This window comes from Mercenaria mercenaria, chromosome 4, assembly GCF_021730395.1.
Source record: "Mercenaria mercenaria strain notata chromosome 4, MADL_Memer_1, whole genome shotgun sequence".
NCBI classification, from domain to species: Eukaryota; Metazoa; Mollusca; class Bivalvia; order Venerida; family Veneridae; genus Mercenaria; species Mercenaria mercenaria.
In genome coordinates, this window is record NC_069364.1 from 24,359,318 (window position 1) to 24,376,987 (window position 17,670).

The 17,670-nt window shown below is 35.6% G+C and overlaps 1 protein-coding gene across 5 annotated transcripts in view; it reads right to left on the minus strand.

Annotated features, from left to right (window-relative positions):
- Nucleotides 1–17,670, minus strand: part of LOC123551218 (syntaxin-binding protein 5-like) — a 145,883-nt gene that overhangs the window by 116,507 nt on the left and 11,706 nt on the right. For all 5 annotated transcript variants that reach the window (XM_053540772.1, XM_053540768.1, XM_053540771.1 and 2 more), the window contains exons 3-6: nt 11,444–11,525; nt 8,349–8,449; nt 6,614–6,748; nt 3,479–3,542 (exon numbers count right to left, since the gene is read on the minus strand). In XM_053540772.1, the coding sequence (XP_053396747.1) occupies nt 3,479–3,542; nt 6,614–6,748; nt 8,349–8,449; nt 11,444–11,525 (382 nt within the window). The remainder of the gene's footprint in view (nt 1–3,478; nt 3,543–6,613; nt 6,749–8,348; nt 8,450–11,443; nt 11,526–17,670) is intronic.

Here is a 17,670-nt window from a genome sequence, read left to right on the forward strand (position 1 = left end):
GTGGATGAATGATTTCAGACACAATGTCTTTTATCAAATTGTCAAGGAGAATATAATTATACTCCGCCTGAGGAGCGAACTTGCGACCCTGTGACCCTTAGATCTGTGCTCTCCCTACCTGCTTGCCCCGTATGTGGATCAAACTCACGACCCCATGATTCATAGATCTGTGCTCTCCCTACTGAGCTAAGTGCTTTGGAACAATACACCTGCAAGGAAGTTGCTTTATTTTAGGACAAAAAAGCACGATTAGCGGACATTCTTCCATTAAGCTTTAGTGTAAAGAGGTAAAATCTTCAGAAAGTTTTCTCTGTAAAATATTACCTAATCCATTACTTTCCCACTTAATCAATATCAGTGACAAACATAAGTTTTACATTCTGCTATCCAGCCCCACTGTGATTTACAGATTTGATTCTCTCCAGTTTGTAACAATCTTCATTTATCACAAGTTTTAACCCTCTAATTTTGCAGCTCTCTTCAATATTTAATGCTACTGGATGCCTTTAATCATTTGACCTCTCTGAAGCCAGGGAAGCAGTCGGTAAGCAGGGAAGCAGTCGTTAGCAGTGATTTCTCGGAGATTTATGGTATAATGTGACTTTCTACAATTGATCTTCAAGTAAATAAAGATTAAGTTCCGAGCTTGCACTGTTGTATTAATATTTCTAATAAAACAAATTTGATAATTCCTGACATTTTTGTCGCAGGGAAAACTAAGATGAATTGCCGCAATAAACCACATAATGATCTCAAATCACCATTTAACTGCCTATATTAGACCAGTGGAATTCTATTAAATATGGTAATCGATAGAAAGGGAATTCATGATGTAATTCTTTATACATTTATGATTGTCATAAAACGTAATAGCGAATTCATCAAAGCTAGATCAAACATGAAGAAGGTGAATAATAGAAAACTGCAGGAAAATGTAAATATTGTCTCTTCTCTAACTTATTTACTTGGGTCCAGACCCAGCATGCAAGTCTGGCGTGTTGTATAGAAAACAATCAGAATTCATAACAATTTGTCTGCTAAAGTTAATGAAAATGCGCAAACACAAGAAATAAACAAATTATGTAATCAAACACAAGAAATAAACAAATTATGTAATCAGAGTTGCCTCTTCCCAGCAAACAATGAATGGTATCTCTTTAATTTGTTTTTATTCTCTTTCCGATATGATTACTAAGATCAGATTTTGACAATGATATGAGATCTACGTATAAATACATACAGAATATATGAGCCACACCATGTGAAATGCAACTAGCATGGATCCAGACCAGCTTGCGCATCCGCGCAGTCCTGTCAGGATCCATACTGTTCAATAATGGTTTCTTTAATTGCAATAGGCTTTGAAAGCGAACAGCATGGATCCTGATCAGACTGTGCGGATGCGCAGGCTGGTCTGGATCCATGCTGGTCACAAATGCACTACCGTATTTTCCCGAATTAAGGCCCCCCCCTCTAATTAACGCCCCCCACCCATTTTGGAGGGGGGAAAAAGTCAACAAGAACGGGAAAAAATCACCTACCTCATTTTTATAAGTCAACATAATAAGTAATTTACAGTACTAAAGTCCAATGTATTAAAAATTAAACACACTTTTAAACAGTCCATGTACCGTAAGTCCAAAACATTTGTACTAAGTACGGTACGTAACAGAAAATTAAACGGTAAATACATTTTTGATTTGTTTTTACACCACTCGCGCACACGCTTCCTGCCGACTTTAAACAAACTTGCAGCAATGTGTTTACGATATACCCTTTTCTTCGGCAGTTTTAAGAATTTTTAATTTAAAAGCAGGCACAGCAGCGTGTCAAACCACTGACATTGTGTATTGCGCTATTAGCTACCCGCATGTACTAAGGAAAATGTTATCGGAGTACACAGCTGTTTGGGTCATGACGTAATGTGTAGTGTCGCGAGCGTGTCAAAAAGCCAGACATGGAATACACGAGGTACTGTATTTAAATGCATAAAAGACACACTGCATTAAATTGGATGCCAAATAATTACGTTTTGGGGGGATTAAACAACATAGAAACTCTTTACAGCTAGTTTGAACGATGTTTTTAAGTTTTGTAAAAATTTTCATTTTTTATCTTTTTACCTCAAATAAACGCCCCCTCTTTGGAAAATGTAACGCCCCCGGGGGCGTTAATATGGGAAAATACGGTATGCTTGTTTTCTCATGGTGCAGCTCATATATATTCTTACAGAAGATTCAGATTTTAAGATCAATAATCATGTCAAAATGGAAATATTACAATCGTGTCAAGCTGATCAATGACAATCTTTTATACAAGTTTAAGTATTTCTTTCCTTCTTTTCCTCTATGCTTAAGAAACTGTAATGTCAAATATTGCTTTTATTTCACAATCTCAGTGCCAAAAGGTGTCAGATGATTTGTTAGTTTATACAAAATTTGACTTTTTGTTCGTTTTTGTTTGGTGCAGCATCAAACAAATACAATAAATGCGGCAGGGAATCTTTACCAGCTTTGAAGGTGAAGGAAGTCCCAAGAAGTCCTTCCATTTGGAAGAACCACCAGCCTTCCATAAGCCAGCTAGACAGCTTCCTCACATGAAGAATTCTACACCCCAAGCGAAGTTTCAAATCCTCATCAGTCAGGGGCAAGTGATTTGAAGTCAGTGAACTTAACCACTTGGGCATTGAGGCACCTAAAAGATTTTACTGATACATTTTAGCCTGCTCTGAGCTATTTTGAAATATGAATGAGAATCTCACTATCTGGTATACCCAAATAAATGTCTATCCGAAATACACTTATTATAAGTTTTGGATGCCATGCAACAGATTTTTCTAGAACAACTGCTGTATATTCTGCAAACTTTGCATTGAATACAAGTAACACGTTATTTGTTTTCACACAGCTGGATATATTTTTTTGAAAATGCAACCTGCCTGGTTAGCTCAGAAGCACACAAATTCAAATCGGGAGATCATAGGTTTGGATGATTCATTGTAGACAAAATCTTTGAGAACTGGAAATGAAAGTTTACACAAAACCAAACTATGTTGACCCCTGCCCAGTAAAGGTCATCTACTGACCACTGGCAATCATCCTATGAAGTTTGTGGTTCTTTAAATTACTGATCAGAAATTGATTTTCAGCTCAAGGTCAAAGCAACCTTGACCTTTGAGCAACTGATCCTAAAATAAACAGGGGTATCTGTCAACCACAACCTACACTCCTACAAAGTTTGAGGTTTCTGTGGGGATGGACAGACAAACAATTTGATTACTATATCCTGCCCCTCTAAAAGGGAGTCTGGGTGCATAATTATTCCATTTGATATAGGACCAAAGCTTATCTTAATTTATGCCCTTCAGTTTGTGCAGTTAACTCTTCCACTACATTTAGGTGAAGCAAAAAAAGAACATTTAAAACAAGCAAACATCCAATCAATCCTCTGATACATATTCATTAGCTGTGAAACTTACCTTTCCCGGGTCTAATGGATTGTCACTCAAATGTAAGACAGGACCTGGATGTGTCTTACGAGAACTGAAACAACAAAATAAAATTATACTTACATTAGATCAAATATTGGGTAGCAAGCAAATAAATAATATATAATTATACAGTAATAACTTTGTATGGGAACACAAAAGACTGTCTCCGAAATTTACAAAATAGTTTATCTAAAACCAGAACAAATGTCCACAGGTGCTAATGTTTATATGACATATTCCTCCAAATAAAGGAATTTAGAAAGTTAAAAGGGCTATTGCTCTAGTCAAATCAACTTTATTTACTGAAACTACCATGTCAGCATTTCTTCACAAGTCATCCAGATTTTTTTTTCTCAGTAAACAGGAGTTCTGCTAACAAACCTAGTGAAAAGTGTTAAGTGTGGCTATTCAAGTTCTCTACTTTAACAAAAAAATTCACATCAAAGTACGTCACATTCTTGCTGACAAGTCATGAACACATTCCTGTAAAGAGTTATCAGCAGAAGAACACTCCATGAAACTAAAGTTTCACAAGATCACATTCTGAAAGGGTTTTTTAGTGCATTGGATCTCGTTTAGTGAGAAACAATACTGAGAAACAGTAAAGCCAAAATAAATTTTTGGTCAGTTTGTAGGTCTTGCCACAGGGTTTAATGAGTGTGAGGGATTAACTAAATTCGGTCATTTATGCAGGCTGCAGAACCATAAAATGTTGGGGTTTTTTTAATTTACATTTTTTGCACTGATATTTCACAATTTTTAACTTGGTGGAGGATGCAGACAGAACTGTATATTGTAATAAGTAATTATTGGTTTGTAAAGGCATGATAAATCATGAACTGGTCTATACCTTCTTTCTAGAATTTACTGTGTTTTGAGTCACTTTATAATTTAAAGGAAAGGAGATTACTCAATATAATTTCTTTTTGGCAAGCACCATGTTTGTGATACACACGTTACCGAAATAAACTGTGCATTTCTGTATATAAACTGCACGCATTTACATGGACATGCACCTAATTTACAGTACTGTTATAGTCATTAAAATGTCTTTAAAACTGTCCAATACCTGTTATCATCCAAAAAATCTTTACCAAACCTCATTTATAAGGGAAAAACACATTATTATTTAAACCGTATTTTGCTTATCAGACCCACTGAACTAAAATGCAAATGATTGCAGGTATCTTAAGTATATCCTGTTAATACTATAAGATTCTTTCACTGGTTATAGGTGCAGATGGGAATTTCCGGCCTCGAGGGTAACTGTTTAGGCAGTAACGAGGTTCCTACCGAGTTACCGCCTAAACGGTTACCCGAGAGCCGGATATTCCCATCTGCACCTATAACCAGTGACAGAATCTTTTTCTTGCATACCGATATCAAGATATAATAATAAAAATAAAATCAGTCGAACGGCTTTCTTTTTAGAACTATTTCTTATAGCAGCGTATTTAAACAAAGCGCGGGAAATCAACGTCCGTAAACAGGAAAGACGTCATGACGTTTCAAAGACAAATAACAACGTTTAATTCCGGTTTTGTTTTATCAGTTCCAGCGTAACGTTATGAATTTTTGATAAAATAATGTGTTTTGAATCAAGAAATATACTATCAGGAAAAAAGAGGAACTGCCAAGGTATTGGATTTTTATACCGTTTTTCGAAATAAATAATAAATAACTACATAAATCTTCTACATATATGTAGTTCGTAATTGGTCATTTAAAGCACGAGAGTCATCTTACACCCCGGGGTGTAAGATGGATTTTTCCAGCACCGGTAAAAATACCGGAAATCCCCGTCTGGTATGCAAGAATGTGATATCCTGTTTTTACCAGGATACTGTATCCCCCAAGGTGTATTGCATTTTTTTAAGAATTTTAGTGGTAGGTGGGTGGTTTTATGAAGGGACAAGTTATTGTATATTTTATGTTTCAGTTTTGCCATTATTTGTATATAATGCCACTCGCAAATTAAAAATATTTGTGAGAATGAATCTGCTTCATGTCCTAAAACTCAAACATTCATTTTTCGCAAATTCTCAACACCGTGAATAAGGCTGTTAAACATGAATTTTCTAAATACCGCCCACATGAAATGGGTGGAATTGTTTTTGCTACTAACAGTCACAGTGAACTTGACCTTTCACCCAATGACCTTAAAATCAGAACGATTCATCCACAGACCATGATCAATTGCCTGCAACATTTGAGAATCTTAAGTAAAGGGTTTCACAGATACTGAGCAGAAAACAAAGTGACCATGAACCTGACTGGGACCATGAACTTTGATCCACTAGCCTTATTATCAACAAGACTGCTGCAGTGAAATTAAAGTCCTTGCAATCTACCAGAAGGTTCATTTGTCACTTCTGCTGCCAGAGGAACCACATTTTTAAACTGAAATTTACTCTTACCCTGCTAAATTTCAATAATGAATTTGTCCATCTTTCAATTTGGACAATACCATTAACTGTTAAAAGAGGTGCTTACCAAAAAGATACTGAAATGGCGAAAAGTGCAAATCATGATCAGACTGCACGGATATGCAGGCTGATCATGATCTACACTGGTTGCAAAGGAAGAATCAAACATGTCCTGCATGTTAACCCTTAGCCTGCTAAATTTCTAAAATGGACTGGTCTTTCATTCAATTTGGGCAATACCATTTATCATTTGAAGGGGTGTTCACTGAAAATTTACTGACTGAATAGCGAACAGTGCAGACCATGATCAGACTGCACGGATGTGCAGACTGATCTTGGTTTGCACTGGCCACAAAGGCAGAATCACTTGCCGCCAGCAGGCTAAGGGTTAAGGGTTAATAATCAAAGTTATGCACTGCCTATGGGCAATTTGCCTGCCGTGTTCAAAGATCATAAGTGGAAGGTTTCTTAGTTACTTATCAAAAATGAAACGGTTAAAAGACAGACAGCATAGATGTATACAACTGGTAATCATTTATGGCAAACAAGTAAACATGTAGCAAAATAGAGGCGGCAATTACACAGGCGTAAATGGTATTCTTTATCAAAACCAATGTCAGTGGCATGTAAATCACAACAAAATGAGCAATAATTCTCTACTATTGATTAATATTCCTGTGATTAAGCAGTTACTTACAGTTCAATGGCTTTGTTCCAATTTATGACATATCCAGATAGCATGAAAGACTCGATATTGACAATGTGTATGTTCCCACGTTCAGTCCCAACATATAACCATTTACTTTGGAATGATAGCTGACAATAAGTTATTCTGAAAAGGCAAAATACAAGACAAATCAGAATATATTAATATACCCGAGTTTAACTATAAATTTAATGTGATTTCATCAAAATGTAAGAAATTTCTTTGAAAAAATAGCTGATATTCACATTCTTACTTTCAAGAAATTTATCTATATACAGTTGAATATCGTTACCTCGATATCGGTTAGCTCGATACTCCGGTTAGCACGATGTGTTTGAGTCGGTCCCATTTATCTTAATGTAATTATTTATCATTACCTCGATATGATAAGCTTGATATTTTGTTTAGCTCGATGAGATTTTTCAGTCCCGTCAACTTACCTGTACTGTTTTTACACCTAGTTTCGTCGATATCACAGCTTGCCAAAAATATCCATGTTGTTTGTAAGGTGTGAAAATCAACCTATTGTTGTCCGGTGATGTATTAATCATATTCAAGTTAGATTGTGTGTTTGTTTCGTTTGTTATCTAATCTTTAATCCAATTTAATTGTCAGGAAGTTTGCATTTAATTCCCAATAATTAGTGTTATAAAACACCGTGCAAGAAGGAAAGCTGTTTTCAAATATAACAACTAATTTGGATGAAATATTTTGTTTGACAGAGTAAAAATCTGCCATTTAGGACTGAGTAACAATATGCATATTTAACTGGCAAATTTTCGTTATTGAAGCACAGTCAAAATGACTACTCAACTAGGAACGTTACCGCTGCATTCAGACTCGTTAGAGAAGGAATAAAATGCTAATGTTTAAATGTATATTTTGAAAAATTAAAAAGTTGTATGTATGTATTAAATTAAGATGTTTTATTTGTAAATAAAATTAAAATCGTATTTACGTTTTATATTATTTCTTTCCCCTTTCAAACCCTCTGAAAAAAAAACCTTGGATATAATGACAATACAGACGTCCAACACAAGTTCAAAGAAGTCCCAGATAGTTGATATCGTTACGTCGAACTTCGGATACGTCAATGCAATTTTTACAGTCCCTTGAATATCGAGGTAACGGTATTCGACTGTACTTATTTAACCTGAACTAATCATTTTTTAAAACACACGTATAAACAACCTTTCAATATTCTGCTTCTTCGTCACAAACATACACTATTCCAAAATTTACCATTTTTCAGTCTTATACATTTTAAGGAACACGAGACCAAAATGGGCCTAAATAGTACATCTGAGGACTGTGACCTGTAGGCCATGCTCTTGATCAAGTTTGGTGGACATCATAAATTTTATAGGTTTTATGCTTCTTTTTTTTTTTTACTTTGGTAGCCACTAAAAAAGACCAACCATTTGAACAAATGTGAGAGATCCATACAAGGATGCTACAGACCAAGTTCTGTAAAGATCAATCAAATGGTTCTTGAGAAGTTGTTTTTAGCTCTAAAGGCATTAAAGTGGGCAAATCTGAACCATCTGAACACTAATTTGAGAGAGGAACATACAAGGATGCTATAGACCAAGCTTGGTAAAAATTCATCATCTAGTTAAGGTATGACCCATGGAAATTTCAATGTACGAAAATGAAACTTAAAAGTTTTGTAAATTTTGAATGATTTTTGAAACTGCCTTTATTGTACTTCGCTCAAACCTCTTACCTTTCTCTTTGAAATTTTAAGGAATGTACAATTTCTGGTCGTTTTTGTCTGAAGTTCCATAAATGTAGACTGTCATCAGAACAACAAGTGACAAGTGCACCCTGAAAATAAAACACCAGAGTACCAGTCTCTTAATTATGACTGATAAACAATGTAAACATTGTTCTTCTCAACCTACCTACATGACAATTTTGAAAACAATACCTTTAATGGTTTTAAGTTATGCTCTAGACAAAAAATGCACAGACAGACAGATAGAAAAAATTAATCCCAATCATGCTATCAAGCTTGAAAGTTCCTGGTCAAGTGCTTCTCAAGTTACCATGCAAAAAAAGATTTCACTATTCAGGTCCCTGTGACCCTGACCTTTGATCTACTGACCCCCCAAAAATAGGGTCATCTATTTCATTAGCCCAATTAAGAAGCTTCATGGTTCTGGGTCAAGTGGTTCTCAAGTTATTGAGGGGAAACCATTTTCAGTGTTCAGGTCCCCATGACCTAGACTTGACACCTATTGACCCAGTCATCTATTTCATAAGCCCAATCATACTTTGAAGTTTGAGAGTTTGGGATCAAGTGGTTCTCAGGTCATTGTGGGGAAATCATTTTCAAGGTTCAGGCCCCTGTGACCTTTGACCAACTGACCCCAAAAATGATAGGGGTCATCTATTTCATAAGCCCAATGATCATGCTATCAAGTTCGAAGTTTCTGGGTCGTGTGGTTCTCAAACTATTGAGTGGAATCTGTTTGTGATGTTCAGGTACCCATGACCTTGACCTTACACCTATTGTACCCAAAAACAATATGTGTCATCTATTTCATAAGCCCAATCATGTTTTGAAGTTTGAAGAGTCTGGGTCAAGTGGTTCTCAAGTTATTAAGTTGAAATCATTTTCAAGGTTCAGGCCACTGTGATCATGACCTTTGACTTGCTGACCTCTAAAACTATAGGGGTCATCTTCTTCATAAGCCCAATCATGTTATGAAGTTGCAGTTCTGGGTCAAGTGGTTCTCAGCTATTGAGTGGAATCCATTTTCGATGTTCAGGTCCCTGTGAACTTGACCATATAACTATTGACCCCGAACCCAATACGTGTCATCCACTTTTTCTCAAGTTATTGTGTGGAAACCATTTTCAAGGTTCAGGCCTTGGCCTTTGACCTACTGACCCCAAAAACAACAGGGGTCTTCTACTTCATTAAGCCCAATCATGTTATCAAGTTTGAAGGTTCTATCTCAAATGGTTCAAAGGTATTTGGAAGGATCCAAGTTTGACAGTTCTAGGTCAAGTGGTTCTCAAGCTACAGCGTGGAAACCTTTCACTCTACCATTAAGGATAGACCAATGTGACCAACAGGTGCAAAGCAAAAGGTGTCATCTACTTCATAACCGAATCATGCTTCCAAGCTTGAAGATTCTGGGTAAAGTGGTTCTCAAGCTACTGGGTAGAAACCTTTCACTCTACCAAAGGATGGACCAATGTGACCGACAGGTGCAAAGCAATATAACTCCTTGTTTTGCGAACTCTCTCATTTCTAGTCCTAAGATCATTATGACCTTGACCTTTGACCTAATGGGCAGTCTACTGACCAATGGAAATCATTCTATGAAGAGTGACGACAGTAAGTCAAAGTGTTCTCTAGTTATTAGTCTGAAAGAGTTTTAAGTTGTGAAGTCACTATAACCTTGTCATTTGATCTTCTGACTCATAAAACAAAAATGGCCATCTATAGAGAACAGGCAATCATCCTATGAAGTTTGACCACTGCAGACCAAAACATTCTTTATTATTAATAAAACTGAAATTGTTTTCAGTCTCAATGTGCCAAATTGACTGAACTGACCAACAGCTAAAAGGACCAACAGACAGACCAACAACTAGAAAAGAACAAACTCCCTTCATCTTCAAATAATTAAAAAAAAAAACTAAAGTCTACAATTTAATAACGATTTAAAACACTTTAATAACAGGAAAGTGTTCAAGAGAGAGTGGTCATGTGTTAAATTATAAAAAGGTCATATGACAAGTAAGCAGTCATATGACATGACACAAGTCAAATGATATCTGATCTTGTGACAAGGCATTGTAACAGGGTAGGAAATATAAATTAACTGGTAAACCATCAGTTAATATTTCTATTTAAGATCATTAGAAGCTTGTCTTGGATATACTGCATTATCTAATGAAGCTAGTAGGGATGGAAATTAATTGAATGCCATCAGGAGGCAGGAAGTGGTTCAGAGTCTGTCCAACTAAAATTTCAAAACATAGTAATAAAGAGTGTCCCATGTATGGGTGCTTCACACCTGTTGACTTAAGAACTAGGAAAGCTTCTGGAATTGGGGCATCTTTTGTGTCTTGCACTATCCTCCCACTAACATTACTAGGGTTACCGCTGGCCACTATAAATCAGCTTACAAATAAACTTGATATATTCAAAAGAAATAACAGCACACCAAATGTTAATATATCAGACCTTCCATGTACTGGCATAATAATAACATGACAAAGAACATTATTTTTGAAGTATAAACCTTTTATGTAAGCTAAATAATGTCATCCGGTTGACTTATTTTTACTTGCTAAATTAAATTGCAAAGTTCCTGTTGAAAATGAGAAATGGTCACTTTAAATGAAAAGTTTAAGCATTGATTTGACTGTATATATATTCTACTCAATTTTGTCTGTCCTGCAAAATCAACCTAAAAAAACAGCTTCATCAGATTCAAATTGTTGAAGGTCATACATCTCTGATATTTATAATACCTCTATTATATACATGTTTCTGTTTCTCAAGGAATGCACTCATTTTCTTACAACATATTGCTCTTTAACCTTTAGCCTGCTAATTTTCATTCAATCTGGACAATACCATTTATTATTAGAAGGGGTGTCCACTGAAGATTTACTGACAGAATAGCAAACAGTGCAGAGTGCAGACCATGATCAACCTGCACCGATGTGCAGGCTGATCTTGGTCTGCACTAGTTGCAATGACAGAATTATTGCTGCCAGCAGGCTAAATATTAATGAATATGCCTATAGATAATTTGTATGTGTAAGGTCATTCATTTTGAATCCTACTATACCTACGTCATTAATAAGGAACAGGATTTGTTGAACCGCGACTTCGCTTCCGTGGTGGCAGTGAAGATCAACGCCTGGCTGACCCAGTCTAAAATACTTGTTAAGGTCATTTCTCTAGCATATTTCAGAGTAATCTATAAATCAAACTTTTTTTCAATGTACACAAAACCTTATTTGCAAAGTATTTACAAGGTAATACCTTGAAAAAATAACAGAATATCTAGGCCACTTTGCAAATACTCATATTAGCACTGAAATAGAAAAAAAATTGATTTATACCGAAATAATGCTAGTAAAAAGAGGTCATTTACAGGTATATCATGAACAGTCAATTACAAACTGTTGTTGTTTTTTTTGCTATCTTTTTTGCAAGTTCAAGTAATTTGCATTTCAAAGTCTAAATAGTAATTTTTGTGAGCAATCAATTGAATAATTTTATGGGCAATTTAAAAATCTTATTTTGATTGAGTTGACAGTATGGTATATAATGTAATCAATTTGTGACATGTCACATGTACAGAGACAGTGATAAACATTAGTCAATTACTGCAAATAGTATTTTGCAGGTATTTTTTGTTTGTTTACATATATTGGACTATATTCTTCAATTTATATCTCTACAATGCCAACTCTATTATTGCTCTAAATGCAATTAAGTTTTGCATTGGCAAGCCCAGCTCCACACCTTACAGTTTAACAAACTTACATGTATACAAGGATATTGGTTAATATTGTAAATTAATTTTTTTCTGTGGTTTTCATTAGCTATGGGTATATAAGATATAACATGTCAAGCTGACTTTTCAAAGAAACTACAAAAAAAATACATTGATTTAAACTAGAGGAATTTCTTTTGTATATTTTCCAAGATAGACCTACAAAACAAATACTAGCATGATACTGCAAACAGAGTAGATAAATATTAAATGATTTTTTCTTAATATCAATTTATATTGTAAAGAAGAATCATAAATTGTATATGAAACCCTGTGCAGAGTCCCAGTCACTTGAGGAGGGGCAGGAAGACAATTCCAGGCAGGTTTTAACTTCAACTGCCAACCTGAGCAGCAAAAGGTCATGGTTATGTGTAAGTACAACTGAAAAAGCCTGTATGTCTCTGGGGCCTCTGTTACTTAAAGGGCTGCATTAACATCAAGATGCCCTCAGACAATATTTAACATGTTCCACATCCTGAGAGTAAAATAAAGGCACTGTTTAAATTTGGTACTAGACAACTATAACGAAGCATTGATGTTGAGGTTGTTTTAAATATAGGGGAGTCTGATCTGTGAGTGGAAATTTTGATGTTTCAGCAGAAACAGCTTACATGTGACAAAAGAATATTACATTTGTGTCTTTCCACAGAAAGGCAGAGCCTTGCATTTTATTCAACTTTTTCAATAAATTCAATGTGAAAAGGCACTCACGAAATATCCTCTGTATCCCTTATCCCTCTTTTAGGCTCAGCTATTGGGCCTCTGTTAAATAAGGGCTGCATCCACATTAGGATGGTCTGAAACAAATATCTATCTCACTCCCTCCAACACTGGTCCCAAGGACAAGCTATGGGACCTTTTATAAATGATAGGCTGCATCCACTTCAAGATTTTGTTTGTTTGTTTGTTTTGGGTTTTACGCCGTTTTTCAACAGTATTTCAGTCATGTAACGGCGGGCAGTTAACCTAACCAGTGTTCCTGGATTCTGTACCAGTACAAACCTGTTCTCCACAAGTAACTGCCAACTTCCCCACATGAATCAGAGGTGGAGGACTAATGATTTCAGACACAATGGCCTGAAACGACGTGTCATAACTACTGTATCCCCTGAGAGCCACAACTATGGGACCCCTGATACACGAGGGTTGCATCCGCATTAAGATTGCTTAAGAAACAACATATTCCCCTAGCCCCATCTCCTGAGAGGCGCCAATATTGGGCCCCTGATACAAAGCATCCACATCAAGATAACCTGAAACTACATATCCATCCTAACTGATAGATGTGAGCTGCAAACACATCGAGATGGCCTGAAACAATATAAACCTCACTTCCCATCATCATGGAAAGGCTCAGCTATTGGGCCCCTGATATATGACAACAGCAACCAAATCAGGATGGCCTGAAACAATATACTCTCCCCAACCATCTCCCTAAGAGGCTTAGCCTTTAACTAACTAAATACAAGGTTATCCTGGGGACACAATATTATTGAGGGTGTGCAACTTACTTCAACACCATACTAGTGTTAAAATTTTTGACCATCCATCGTTAGGGCAAATATTAGAGTTTTATGAGTATATCATCAAAACTCAGATATATTTGACAAACAAACAAAATCTTTCCCAAGAATCTACCTGTTCAATACATATTCTACTATCCTGTCCAGTACAACTGGATACTTCAGTCTTAAAAAGTTGTCCCCCTTTAAAAATGAGAAATTCCACCTAGGGACATTACTGCAAATGCTGTTTAACCACCTAGATAGCCTAGTGGTAGAGCGTCCGCTCCAAGTACTGGAGGTTGTAGGTTCGATACCCGACCACTTCATACTAAGGACGTGAAAATTGGTACCAGTAGCTCCCTTGCTTGGCGCTCAGCATTATAGGAGAAACTGACTTTTCTTCTCTCATACCCTCGTGGGGATGGATTCTATCAGGAAAGAGGTGTCGAGAGTGATTAATAAAAGTTGTAGAACTTGCTTCACAATCTACCTAAAATAAATCAGTATAAACTTATTGCAAATGCATCAAAACAAAGATATGTAACAGTTCTTTGGAAATGGTAATTTCAAAGGCACTGAACTGTCCCAAAGTGTGACCAGGCGTTTATGCAGTCCCTTTTCAGAATTCAATGTACAACTGTATTTATCAGTAAACTGACAATTGTTCGGTAGAGTTATATATATGTTCTATAATTTTGCTATTCAATTTCCACATAAAATAATCCTTTCTTTCTATATTCGTTTTGTTTTTTTTTGTTTATTTTTTTTCGCAAAATATGGAGCTAACCGTTAAACAGTACATTTGCCATAATATTTATTATGCAAAACTATAATTACTGATTGTATGAAAACAGTTTTATATTACCACCAACCTTGAAATACTACATTTACTGATTTATGATTTGTTTTCAGGGCTCATATTTAACACACATACACCTGTTGCAAGATATAAAGTACGTCTCCCACTTTCAATCACCAGGTCAATATGAAACTAGAGCTAACACTGATGAATGTAAGACACAGTTTTCTTATTAAAATGGGATGTGGCTTGGATCTAGTGACATGAGGCTGGCACTCTGCACATCATCTTGATGAGATTAAAAGTATTATGGACGACGGTTTTATGAAAAAATCTTTCAGCTGTGTAAAGATCGTGAGGACACACGAAATAAGCTCCACTAAGTGTGACCCGGATCTTGTGTGCTTTTATCGACCATTTATGCATCCATTAAATATTTCCACAAAGAAAATACATAAATTATGATGAAACATTAAATTTTGGTTGTAAATGAAATCTGTAAAAAGATCCTCTGGAGGCACAGAATGCAACTAAGCAGAATTATAGCAGACTCGGATTGACCGAGTCTATTTACGAGAGATAATGAAATGTGCAACACCTCTCATGCCCCCTAACACCGGCTTAAGCAGAACTCTATTACACCTTTACTGAAGGGACTCTGTGAACCCAAAGGATCAGAAAATATAACAACACTGAATCCTACGTCGAGTGTGTGCACATTTACAAGTATACTGTATGTGCACATTATAAAACTATGTTTGCACACATATACATTTTATACAAGCATGATGTATAATTTAAACATTACAAGTAGGTGCAACCATTATGTGGATAGCATTTACATATACATAAGGCCAGAGTTTTTTTATTTTTCGTTTTACGGGAGCGCCGGTCCTAAATATTGCAAAAGTGGAATAAAATTAAAATTCACTTTCCCGAGTTTTATTTTATTTTTTCCGCCGGTCGGTTGTTTACAGCCCCAAAGAAAATAAAATTAGTGTATTTTTACCTGGACGTAATTTCACAGGAAGGGAGTTTAACGCGTGCAAAATATGGTGTTTTGCCGTACATTTATCGGCATTAACAGGGTGTAAAATTCCACTCGCCTGCTCGCATTGGCGAGTTAAGTCTGAGTAGGACGAGTGGACCTCGCTGTGTACTCGGCCGATCGGGCGAGTGGTTTTTTTACGTCCTTACTTTACCAAAATTCAGAAATTACATCTACAAAACGTCAACAAACTTTGAGATGGTTCAGTCGCTACCTGGATTGACTGGAATTTACCCGCGAATCGTAAAGATATCAAAACGTCATGCCGGTAATTTTCCATTCCACAAGCACGTGTGACCTATCGTAACATCTAATTTACATCGACACGTACACAAAAACCGTGCGTAGTGCATTCATTTTTTAATATTTTCGCATCAAGTTTTCAACACCCCTTGAGAAATAATACTTTTTGAATTCTATAATGATTTTAATAAGATATCGACAGAAATGTAGGCGAAATTCTATAAAAACGGTCGAATTTTCATATAATCATTTGTAAAAATTCAAACAGCGCGATCTTAGTTACTTATTTCTTTCTAAACGTAAATAAATGATGAATACTATGGGCTTAAAATTCAGACTTTTGACCAGAAAGTACAAAAAACAGAATAAAAAAATCTTAAATAATGAAAAAGCGGCTGCGATTACAATACATGGAGTAAGACGATTTTTGGCAAACAGATTTCTGTTAGTGCGGCAGAATAGGTTAGGTGACCTCGTGAACGTGAGTAGAAATGCGATTTTAAAATAAAGCAATGTGATGTCACTGCGGTTTTTAATAAGTTTTAAATGAATCTTTGTACATGTATTTTTTACCAACAATTTAAAAGTTTTTCTTGTCAAACAATAATGTAAATTCCTTGAGGGCAAATAGGTCACAGAGGTAGGATATCCACTATAGTAACTCTCGTTTGAGACATTTACCTTTTATATGGGATATAGCACATTCGCTTTTGATAACAAATTAAAGAAGAAATTTTTTATTGATTTCTATTTCTCAGCAATTTTAAGAACCGATGCGGTACGATCAGACAGTGATATGTCACATGGCGCGAAAACATGACGTAATGCCATGACAATCTCGAGCAAAAATACCGCTTTGATCTCCGCTTCAGATGTCAAGATACTGACACATTTCTTTTAGCTCTTAGAGGGGGTGTAAATTGATCATGAAAACAAGGTCAACATTACTTAGTTTATCACTGAATAGTTACCGATAATCTTTAACGTTTTTTTTCTCTCTTTCTACACGGGTGGATGGACGATGATTGTGTCCAAATTTTTTTAGACACTTTTCAAAAAAAAAATTTTTCGGGAAATAATACTATTGTACATAATACTCCTTTCATAAAAGTGACAGTATTTAAAGTATTAAATTGTCTAAAGATTGTCTTACTCACATTTTGTTTTCAATAGATTCAACTTAAAGTTTGCCATAGAAAGGTAATACAATATCAAAGGTGCTTTGACATTAAATTTTATTCAAAACATTAGTTGTTTGCAGAACAAATAAATGTTTGTAACAGCAGATTTTTTTTTACATTTCTATTTCAATGGTGACCCCTCACACTTTACACAGGCTTGGGACTGTCTGGCATAAAGCAGCTGGTAGTGTTGGCAAAATCTCAGACAGATGGTCCATTTCTTTTGTAACTTCAATAGAATTCATAAGTGTATAAAGAATAATAAAGAATACTTTTTATTGGAGACAATATTTTAATAAAAAGTGATGCAACTTCAGTACTTGACTTAGTGTAGTATAAAAAGGTGCAAATTACAGAAGCAACTTCGGTACTTGAACTAAGTGTATTATAAAAAGGTGCAAATTACAGAGTTAAATGAAGTAGATTTTCAGATTACTTTTTGCTAGATTATCTTTCGTTTTTCATCACTGAAAAAAAAATCTTGCCCTCTGCACTGTGACTGTTATTCAAAGTTATTAAATACTTTATTTTGCTGATAAAATCCAGTATATTATGAGCTGGCATAAACTGTAAAGTTAGCTGTTAAAGACGATATTGGTGAAAGATACAATAAGTAAATATTATGTATAAAAAGCAGAGGTTACACAGCAGAAGATGCAAGCAAACCAAACCACCAAAACTACTACACTACTAAGCCACTTTATACCAGACGTGTTTAGTCTCTACTTGCTGTCACTGAAA